We start from the raw sequence: 12,547 nt of genomic DNA on the forward strand, positions 1-12,547 counted from the left end.
CACGGTCTGTGATAGCAAAAAATATTTAAAAGCTCAGCCTTTTCGAAATCACCATGAATAACATCACCATTTTGTGGATTTTCCACTTGCTTTAATTATTTACTTCAACGTTTTAAGTAGTAACTAGGCCTGTAGGCGGCGTATTCGTTATTCACTTGAGCTGTCTATCTCAAGTGCATGAGCGTTATTTTATAAGACGACAAACCTACCTAATCAAAAGCAACATATCATTTGACTCAACTTACGGCATATCAATTATCAAAGCATATATTTTATCGTACCTGAAAGAAACATAAATCAATGTAGGTGTATAGGTCTGTAGCTAAACTGTATGGTACTACATCTTTGTATATTGATTAATGCAAAAATATTATTCCTGAATTTAGCCTGTCCGGATTTGGTTCAGTAACTACAACGTAAGGTAACACTTCCTTTGAACGGACGGGCTTACCACGAGGACAGCCGTGTGCGGACTTTTTTTCCAACGAAACATTCAGTAATAGACTCGTCGATCAGTTTTATTTACCTCACGGACCAACTTATAGTCATAGTCAGCTTATATGTGTTATATATTATTTTTACGGATTTTCACATTCTAGTTTCGAAGTTAATAATAGGTCAAACATAAGGTAACTCGGGCTACTGGTGTTTACTATTTTGTACTAACAGACTAAAGAAAAACCTCATTGCTGGAAGAACATGGGTCTGTTCAAAAGAAATAAAGGGGATGCAGTAGTGACCAAACCTGAGGAGGGAAAAGGGAAAGTTGAATTAAAACGACAAATTTCTCTTCTACATGGCGTGGCGATCATCGTTGGAATTATCATCGGATCTGGGATATTTGTTTCTCCGGTCGGAATTCTCAAACGCGTTGATTCGGTGGGATTGTCATTCGTTATGTGGATTGCATGTGGGATCTACAACACATTATGTGCGATATGTTATGCAGAATTGGGGACCACGTTTCCGCAGTCAGGAGGTGAATATGTCTACATTAAAAGGGCCTTTGGAGAGACTGCAGGCTTTGTCTGTTTATGGATTAATTTCCTGCTTATATGCCCTGTCGGGATAGCTGCTTCAGCCTTGATTTTTTCACTCTACATTCTTAAACCATTTTTCCCGAACTGTGATGGGGTACCAATGACAGGCCTTGCTCTACTGGCAGCAGTCATCATCAGTAAGTATACAACATCTGTAACATGTTATTTTCAGGATTGTAGAATATGAACAAAAAATAAATGAATAAATAAAATCCTGTTTTTGCAACTTCATGAATGATGAATTGTTGTGGATAAGTATTTTACTGAGATACAAAATTATTTATTCTTGAATGGGTGTCTCAAAAATAGATGCCTGTTCATGGTCTCAAGTTGTAAAAATCAACATTGGCTGTACAAAGACAGACTGTTTGCTGTTGCTGCAATCAATTATGGAGATTTTTGCGGACAATTAGATTGATATTAAAGTTTGAGACTATTTTAAACTGAACTGCATTTACACAGGGGGTTGGAGACGCAACCATGGCCGAAACATGCAAGTCAATAACTCTAGAAAAAAAAAATCAGACCATTGAAAGAACGACCATGTAGGGCTCCCTGTTGTAAGTACACACAAACAGCATTTCGTTAAAAATTGTACCTTTACATTTCTATTTACAAGTCACCTAGATTGCATTCATATGGTGTATTTTATTTGTTGTAAGATGCTTGATACTTTTATAAACAATTGAACTTTGACTTGATTAAGAATTAAAAATAGAACATTAAACAAGACTACAGGGGGCTTGGGGTGTCAGTCTATGACCTTGGGGCATATAATAAATTGCCTCTTGCTGCTGAATTAGTGACCCAGTCCAGATTGGTACTGATCTACAATAGGTGTGTCATGGCTTAGCTGAATAATAATAACAAGCTGTGTGAAAGCATTGGAAATGGTTAAGAATAGAACCTGTTCGGAAATAAGGTGGAAATATATGCATTTGCATGTTGCCTTGGCTTCAAACCTACCTTTTAAGCACAAATAGTGTGTAGACTGTGTACTTCATATGCGTAGCTGAAAGGAGAATGATATGGCAATTGTTATACTGTTTATTGTAAAGAAAAGCGTACAGTGTGTAATAGATATATATATAGGTCATGTAAATCTGACTTTGTTAATGTTGAGACAATCAGCAGAATCTTTTTAACATAAGAATTTTGTTGTACACCATCAAAATTGTGCAGAAACAATTTAAGGAGCCCTGGTAATTTGAAAAGGACAATGAAAATTGCTCTTCTGATTCATGAATACTACTGGTACCGTAATTCATGATAACAGAGTAATGTGTTAATTATGGTGTTGTGCAAATAGTCTGTGATTCCTGAATTCATAAATATATCTGTACTACTTAACATATACATTTACCTGCTAAACCATTCGGTTATAATAATAGGACCGACATGCATAAGACTAACAAAATTTTAAGAAGTTTTTTAACAGGCTAGTGTAGCCAATTGTTTTTAATGCCAAGTCCTGAAGTTTTTGATGGGTTACAACAAATATATGTATATCAAGAGCTTAGCAGGGTGTTTAATGCATGAGTGAACAGTGAGGTTTTGATTGAAGGATTATATATATGGCTTTGTTCTGAATGAGACGCTTTGAATAGTATGTTCCATATATATAGTATTGACATACTGTTTAGATCCCCACCCCATATATCCATATATAGCGTTGCTGAGCACCAAAAGATAATGTCCAACTTCCTGTTGTAAAAATAGGTCCTGGGGTCTTTCCCCACTCCCTCGAGGACTTAAGTTTCTTTGTACAGAGTATATCTTTGAAATCATTTAGATCCCCACCCTATAATCATACAGGGTTCGCATTGAAGCCATCCCCATAGCCTTTTGAAGCATAGAAATTTGAAAGTTTTTTCTGGAAGCTCCATTCAAATTATTCACAGGGACCCCATTTTATCTGAAAAGGACACCATTTATGAAATGCCCAGTGCAAACCCTGATCATATAATATATATAGCATTGCTGGGCATTAAGAGATAAGGCCAAGCAAAAAAATATTCCTGTTTCCGGTAACCCGACCGACCCTATGAAAACACTGCCGACTCGTGTTTTTTTTATTAGCTTGGGGGGAAAAAGCTAAAAAAAATCCCGGATTATTTGCGCTAAATCCGGGTTTTATATAGGGTTTCCGACTTCCCGTCTATTTTTTTACAAATTCAATTTTATTTCGGAATGCCTCTTATTTGTACCATCCGCTAAGCTATTACTGTCCGGAATATCTCGGGGATTTTTCCGCTTCGATAAAAACAACAACAATGGCAGCGGCTCTCATATCATGTTCGCCGCACATTTTAGCACTTAAGTTTGCCAAATGTTCGCACATGAGCCAGAAGAACATGATGACAGCTATTATCCCATCATCAACTCCACTGCAGTGTATATATGATGAGCACCACAAAGAACAATTTAAAGGCTTCCAAGTTAAAATCGAGGCTCAATTGGACTTGTCCCCATCCTCAGAATCGTTCGAGGTTGATGGGTCAATGACTGGGCGATGTTCAAAACCAAGTCGGCTTTACAGGGGTCGACATTAACTTTTTTCTGCACTTGTCCCTTTGGACATTGGACAAGTGATAAGATAAATTCACTTGTCCGAATGAAATAATCACTTGTCCTACATGTGTTTCTACTTTCCATCTGTTATGTGTAAACAGCGAGATGATTTATTATAAAGTAGAGGTAAGCACTGCAAGCCATAATTTTGACTCATAATAATTACTAACAACAATAAAACAGCAAGAAAGTATTATTACAAGTTATTTAAGTTTTACTAAACCATCCTTTTTTTACCTAAAAGCAGATAAATGAAGTACTTTAAAATAATTAACTTTCATGAAGAACTGTTCGACTAAACTATAAACAAACTTACTACTGTGAAAACATTAAAACATGTCACCGTTTTCTAGGGCACGGCAGTCTGCTTCATCTGTAGCCTCCTTAATTATATCAAAACTGATTCATTTTTATTACGATTCCAGCAGACGGTATCTGTCGTAGTATCAATGCTCTCACATGTACAGCATTCGCATGCATTTCAAACATACTAGTGATACCGATTACATGTTTTCGAGAGCCCTCAGAAGTCTACCATCATTTCTATGTAGTTCCGAATGAAGCTTTAATAAGCATGATCAACTCACTTCCGTTCGATGGTTAACACAATTTAAAGGAGTTTTTACTCACTTTACAGTGAGTATTGAATCAGTTTTGACTTCAGAATATAACATAAATAAAACACAAAGACAGATTTGTTACTTGTCCCGTCGGACAAGTACTTTAATGATTTCACTTGTCCGACATCAATTTCGTCTGGTACCGGACAATTGGACAAGCGTTAATGTCGACCCCTGCTTTATTTCCCACTAAAATTATTTTTTTATGCAGCGTTCACCCATGAATTTTTTTGACCCTATTTCTATTATTGCTCTTTAAATTTTAGGTCCAGCCATCCATATTGGTTTGTGTTGCAGTAACCAAATTTAGACATGATTATTTTCTGCTTTTTGTAAAATTTCGATGTTCACTTCTGTGACCAGTAGATTCGTGTGGCTTTTGTGCTCAGCGTTTCTTTGTGCGAGAATAATGGCAAAACCCCTGTTGTTGCCCGCCCGAAGTTGCAGAAAAAATGAACTATTTGAAATTATTAAAAAAAACACCTTAAGTTAAAAAAAGTGTTATGTTAATACTTTAGCAATTGCCATATGACATATTTTCAAATGTACAATAGTCAACATAAGATATTGGTCGATAAATGTGGTTTCATAAAAAAAAAAAAAAAAAAAAAAAAAAAACCTACCTACCTACCTTTCTTTCTTCAAGGGCGTTACCAGAAACACATATATTATTTTATTTGGCCTAAGCACAGTTCTGTTAAAAAAAAGGTCCTGGGGTCTTTAATTTCCCCACCCTTAAAGATTAGTTACTTTGTGATATCTGAAATTGTTGAGGTCCTGACTAATGAAGTAGAGTGTGTTTACATGTACACTTTATTATCTAATAATATTACACCAAAACAAGGGAATAATGTCACATGGAAGGAACAACGTGTGGTGAAGTTTAATTTGATGTTCATGATAATTTCACAGTAAATTGTTTTAGGGAATTGACCTCTAGTATGAGTTTGCAATTGTGTGAATTTAAATAGCCTGTCTTGTGTAACATGTTGACAGGTGACAGATGTGCTAATTGTATACATTATTAATGTTTATCTTAATTAATATCTTAATATAAATTCCTATATGTGGTACTACATTCAGAAATGAACTGAATTGAAAAATAAGCATTTTGCAGGAAACTGTAAAGAGATGATATCTTTGGTTTTTATTATTTGATAAAAAATATTTTGAAAATAATTACATTTGCATGTATACATGTAGACCAGATATACACGCTGTCAGTATATTAATATTATTGTATGCAAAAATGCTGTTGATTCTGGAGATTTCATGTTTTTAGCTCACCATCAATCATCCTCTTTTACACAAATTTTTGTGAGATAAAAAAGGTTTCAAGTGACCCATTTTTAACCGAACATTAATGTTCGGTTATTGTGATCAAGAACTGGACTGAGAAATATAACCATATATGGTAGCCACATTCACCAATACGCCATCTACTGTCAGTTTCAATGAAATATGGCTGCCCCCATTGCCTTACGCTTCAAATAATTTACTTGCAAAAACATCTTCGTTTTATATAGTAGTTTTACCGAAAAGGTTGAAATGTATTCAGTAGGTGTTTTCAAGATGCATACGATTTGAGAAATGCATAACGCTAGCGAAATGAGAAGACTAAATGAACCTGAACTTTGCGAATAACTCCAGGTCAATATATTTATGTAAACAACTATTGCGCAGGCGCATTCGTCTCCGGATGTTTAGAAAGTTTTGCTCTTCTGTGTTCTTTCCAAAACGGCTGACATTATAGCATAGGTCTGCAAATTTGTCCGCGATTTACTTAAATGTGTAATATATATATTCTAGAATGTTACATCATTATCAACTAGGTGTGTATTTCTATAATTTAGAGAAAGAAATATATCAATGACGGCATACGAGACGATACATTGTATCATACTAACTTATACTGTAGTTACTGTACGTGTTTGCGAGAAAGAACTGTACATATGTATAGGCTTACAATTAGGTGGTATTTGTGGTCAGGGTGACTGGTCATAGCGTTAAAACTGTCATCGATTTCCATATACCATTTTCCTTTGACGAAAATGACCCAATAAATCAAATGCAAATGATAATATCTTGCTATGTGCACGGGATTGCTTGTTGTAGGCGATACTTGGAACGTATTTACTGTTGTAAGGGAGGTAACTGCAAGATTTACGGAAATCAAAAATAAACCAATTTGATTGGTCGATTCTTCCTTCACTTTGGCATGGGGTTTACAATCGAAGTGACAGATAACTACGGCAATATTCAGATGATATCAACAATAACATTTTTGGATACGTGTGGTTGGCAGTTGTTGTCATGTTTAAAATGAACAATTATATAGCTTGTTTTTATTTCGGCAAAGACGAGAATATTTACTGAAATGGACCACACGTGAAGCAGACTTGGAAATACCGAAACGAAGAAAAATCGGCTTAATTATAATATAAATTGGCATTATTTTCAGAGGATTGACCAAAATATATGTTCTGCAATGCCTGATTGTATCATATATAAAATATTAGAGGTTTATTTGACCGAATTTTAAATTAACCATTCATTTGCGAATCGCGGCCCGATTGTCGTTAGAGTTGAATTACCGAAATGGCCGATAGTCGACCCATAATCGATATTTTTACGAGAATTTTTTTTTTCTTTTACCTGAAAGTATTTTGAAATAATTTGCAAAATACCGAATTCACGACCAAATTTTCGATTGCGACGAACTTCTGTGACGGTGTTAAGTTCATGTTAAGTTATATCTGATTAAAATCAGCTGTTACATGGCTACGTTTACTATGCACTACACGTCTACTAGGTATTTTTTTTTTAAAGACGGAAATCAGGATTATCTAAAAACAAATGCAAAAATACTTGTGATATTCACTTAATTTGATATTCAGTCGTTAATTGTTATTTGTAGTTTTATAACTTCTGATATATTGTGATTGATACTCTATATAATATTGCTGTGGAACTTGTGTTATTTTTCAAACAAATTCATTTTAATATTTCGTTAATTTAGAATTTTCATCAAGTCATAATCAAGACTTGAAATTCTCACTACACCATACTTCAAACACAGAGTAATCGATGAATTAATAAACTGAAAATTGAAGTCAAGCAAATGAGTTAATATTTACCTTAAATATTTTTTCAATATACAACAAATGTTCAGATGACTATTTGTGCCATGCTGTTACAAGATTTCAGTTACATTAATTCTAAAATTGAATTAGTATGTAAATATATGTTATCCTGTCAATATCCACAAAGCGAGTGGTCTACTGTACTCAAAGTCATGCCAGTAGATAGCAGTACATATACTTACTGCTTACATCTAGTGCTTACTTGTGTGAACTATTAATCAATAACAAAATGGTTCATATATTTCTATATATGACTTCACAAATTATGTGGTGTCTGAAGATCTGAATGAAGTGAATAAACGATGTATTAAATTATTTTTATGAAATATTCAAGTCACAGATCACTCTCTTTTTTAAAATATTGATTTCAGGTCCATTTTGGTAATTCAAATATGACGGCAATCAGGCCTCGAATGGCGAATGATTACAAAAATTTTAAATACGTCTCGGTCAAATAAACCCCTAATATTTTACATATGATTAATTTTGACATTGGAGAACATATAATTGTGTCCATTCTCTAATATAAGCACTGGTAGAAAGTACAGAATAGAGCTTGATAAATATATAATCAAAATTACTAATTACCCCGGTAAATATAACATTTTACGTAAACCTCCCATGACTGATGGTGAACTTAAACTTGCAAATCTCCTGTGTCATTCCAATTTTGATATGTGTAAAGATATAGATATGGAATGATTCACAAATTTGCATACAGTTATGGAATCTTATAACACCCCGAAAACTGTTCTCTCCACATAAAGGATGTGATTTGTGCAATTACATTTCTGAACTGTGTGGTTCACTATGATTGGATGGTCAACATTGGAAAGGGACAATAAATAGGGAATGTGTCATCCCATCGAATGGACTGTAACCTTTATCAGTTTGAAGTTGAAAATGAAGCTTGAAGTTTTCTTTTCCTGTTTGCTGAATTATTTGATGAAGATAGTCTTTATATGGTTGTTATTCTTTATCACATTGTGTACAATGCTGTAATTATACCAGAAGTATATCTTCTCATATAAAGATTTATTAACATCAAATGATTCCTGAACAAAAGGAGTCAAGTTTTTTGTTTTGAAGTACCATACATGCTTGAGTACAGTTTCAATAGGATACATTCCTAATCCGGGCCTTGATTAGCAGCTCTGGTTTTGGTTTTCAGTAGTTCTTTATGTGTGTTTCATCATATTAAGTTGAAATATGCTTAACTAATGATGGAACTAGCCTAAATTTAGTGCATATTAGAAGTTGGCATCAATAAGGTCACAGAGTCCTGGCTGTATTATAACTGATGATGGCTTCCCGAAAGAAAGAAGACATATTTTATTTTCATCCATCCAAGATAGATCAATAAACTTCCAATTTTAATCAGGACCTTACAGAAATATGCATGTGTTCAATCATATCAGAACAGCTGCAAACATTTCAAATAATTTGCAATTAATTCCTAAACCAATATCAGTAAATTTATCGACTTTAAACTTAGAAGATTACTGATTTTGCATTAAACAATAATGTTCGTTTACAGTACTTCCAGTACTTTGATTGGTTAATGAAAACATTTTTAGCTACAAAATAATTGATAGGAACGAACATGGAAATTGACAATTTTTTGCATAATTTTAGGTGCATTTCAATCTGATGAGTTTCTCTAGTGCATATTGACACATAGAGGAAATGATCGACTTAGAGTTTCAAAGACAACTTGTACATATTTTACACCTTTGTTACAGTTTGTGTACACATGCTGTCCTGGTCATTTGTCTGATGAAGGTGACAGTGTACATATATATATACTAGTCATCGAAACATATCATGTATAAACATTCATTGGTTGTGTTACGAAAATCCTTACTTGTGTCATAAAGAATTTTTTTAATGAGTCACTAGCTAGCCTAGGGTTCAATAATTAGCTTTTTGGCTAGTGACATATGAATTATTGAATTTGAATTCTGTATACTTGAAAACAATAAAACTATAATTAACTGAGAAAAAGTCCAGTTTACATACAGAATTGTCTACCTGAACATTATACAAATTATCTCTGCCTATAGTTTGAAACATGTAAATTGGGATCATACAGATCTAGATCAAATTTATTGGTCTTATTTTGTTTTGCATTTTTAATGTTCTAGAGCTCATGCCTGTCTAATGCATGTATTAAACTTTAATGTACGTAAGTTTATACACATAGTGTCATCCTGGTCCTGATGCTGAGTTTACAGTGGTCCTGTTATGCTGTGGTGGTCAGTTGTCTGGTTTTAATTGATTTGATATAAATTATGTTCTGACACTCTGAATAGGTATATAATTAGTATGCCCCCACCCCTGGTAGCTCTCCTCCATATGTAATATAATCTGCATATATGGTACCTTATCAGAGTCATACAATATTATCATGCAATTATAGGCCTTGACCCCCACAAGGCCTATAATCTTACCTACCCCTCATTGATCACCCCCTACCCCTCACCCCCTACCCCTCACCCCCTACATATACCCATACACCAGTACACTAGATAATAATATTGCATCATGCACTCCTAGTACTAGATAATAATATTGTATCATGCACTCCTAGTACTAGATAATACTATTGTATCATGCACTCCTAGTACTAGATAATAATATTGTATCATGCACTCCTAGTACTAGATAATAATATTGCATCATACACTCCTAGTACTAGATAATAATATTGCATCATACACTCCTAGTACTAGATAATAATATTGCATCATACACTCCTAGTACTAGATAATAATATTGCATCATACACTCCTAGTACTAGATAATAATATTGCATCATACACTGGCTTGATTGACTGTAAACATTGCATCATACAGGAACTATATACATGTATGCATTATATAAATAGCACAATGTTGCATTGCTATATTTTCTAATTAATTGGACTATATACAATGTATATATTGCTCCTTAGGCCTATAGCTATATATATATAGCTATCTGTTACTGGTGTTTCCTTCGAAGATCAGTCAGATCATCATGATCACTATTCAGAGAAGTTCTTACCAATCAATTGTACACATTTGAGCCTATAACTAGAAAGGCAGATCTACCATATTTCCTCTCATATACTTATAATTAGCTCTTCCATACTTTCAAATTCTGAACTATTTTTTCCTGGTGATTATACTAAGAAAGAAAACAGCATAAAGCTCACTTTGAATTAGGTCTATATATATGCTGTAGCAGTACTAGCACATGTCTATCTACGTAGCATATTGTCTATCTATGGTAGTTATCAAGATAGAATTTCTGATAATTGCTCGAGATCAAGTGATCATGAATGGTCTGTACGGTATATATATACACCACAATTATGCACAATTACAGTACAATTTGTTTTACATACCTGGTATATACAATTGTAACATTATAAACTTAATTACATGGTATGTGTATCGCTTTCTTCACACACAACTACGTATATACATGTTATATGGAGTAAACTAGCCAGCTGCATGGTTTACCAATAAAATTATTAATTACATCATTAAAGAAAAATACAATTTGAATACGTGTCCATATTTTGATTTCATCAAATTGTGTACCAGGTATATAATTAAGGCTACCATGAGATAGAGGTTATAGATTGAAAACTAACATTTATATTAATTTTAAATTGGTTCAAATGCATAGCTAATGGCAAATTATTTTCTTCATCAATTCTAAAATAACAGATAGATTTTTAAGTAACTGAGTGAATATTTTGGTCTACAGTGCTTTTGATATTGCTGTGTTGTTGCAGCTCTCCTCCAATCGCAATAGTTGCCCTTATAAACAATTGCTTTTGTTTCTTTAGAGGTATAGTAAAACTCTCTTAAAAGGAATAAGTTTGAAATAATTGAATTTCCTCTACTGATAAAGTTAGCTAAAAATAATGATGATATATTTCCAGAAGGTCTAAGCGATGATGACATGCATGGTGACTTCTAGTGACATTTACAAGAAAGACAAGCTGATAGGCTTTTAATGTCACAAGGAGTACTGACAGTGCTTAAATAATAATTTATAATATTGTTTGTTCAATTTTCTCAAAATAGCAGTTAATAATTTTTTCCCAATTTGATCCTTAGTGTTGATTTCCAGAACTCCCTGATAAAGTCCTGGTCTGTGTGAGTGATTCAGGCCCACTTATAAGACTCGCTTCAGTTTTGTTTTTAATCTGATGACAATACCCTCTCTTCTACAGCTTGGCTAGGAAGGGAAAGTGGCTGGATTAACGATCCTCAAGTCTTTATTTACAATCTAGATTTGTCAATGTGGCCTGGCTAGAGGTAGTTTAAACAGATACACCTAAAGTAGCTGGCAACACAGTTATTTACATTTCTGATTAACTATTTCTATAGACCAACACCAACAGGAAGCAGAGTATTATACCATAAAATGTTAAGATATAATGATTTATCATATAATGATTTATCATAGAGATAACTAAACAGTATGGTATTTGACAATTTAAAGTTAAAAATCAATCTTTGTTTTTTAATCACTCTTCTTTCAGTGGAAGAAACTGGAGTACCTGTAGAAAACCCATGTGGTTGGTACATGTACAGGGGACCCCATATATCTTGTCACATCCGATTGAGGAATCAAACCCTGGCCGCCTTTAGCTAGGCGATTGTCAAGTGTGCTACCACTGTGCCACCCACGTGACCACCCAATTGAATTAATATTTACAATAACCACTACTGACTAGTATTGTATATAATATCTCTACTCAATAACTGAATTTTGCGTTAGATAGTATTTGTCAAGTTTCGTTATTTTGCTTGCTTTAGAGAGTGTGTTATATACATGTGTGTAATGGTATGAATTATAATTATATCGGTTGTGTTCTCCGCCATCTTGTTCAAATGAATTGTAATGTACGTTTATGTATTATGTAATTCCTATATGTTGTGCTACATTCGGAAATAAACTAAACTAAACTAAGACTGACATAAATTGTATGTACATATATATAGACTTAATTAGCAAGGCCAGTCACAGGTGTTTGTGATGTTTTGGTGACACACTCATCATCAAACAAATAACCAGTAAACAAAAGGATAATCCACATATTAAAATTAGAAATTTTCTGTCTATGCTGTGGTCAGTTTGGACAGGCATAATTGGTGGGTAAATCTTCGACCA

General features: G+C 33.8%; 1 protein-coding gene across 1 annotated transcript in view; it reads left to right on the forward strand.

Moving 5' to 3' along the window:
• Positions 1 to 437: 437 nt before the first annotated feature.
• Positions 438 to 12,547, forward strand: part of LOC117329192 (large neutral amino acids transporter small subunit 2-like) — a 40,775-nt gene continuing 28,665 nt past the window's right edge. Inside the window, exon 1 of the mRNA XM_033887001.1 lies at positions 438 to 1,177. Coding sequence (XP_033742892.1) covers positions 700 to 1,177 — 478 coding nt within the window. The 5' untranslated portion in view covers positions 438 to 699. The remainder of the gene's footprint in view (positions 1,178 to 12,547) is intronic.

This window comes from Pecten maximus, chromosome 6 (genome assembly GCF_902652985.1).
Source record: "Pecten maximus chromosome 6, xPecMax1.1, whole genome shotgun sequence".
NCBI classification, from domain to species: Eukaryota; Metazoa; Mollusca; class Bivalvia; order Pectinida; family Pectinidae; genus Pecten; species Pecten maximus.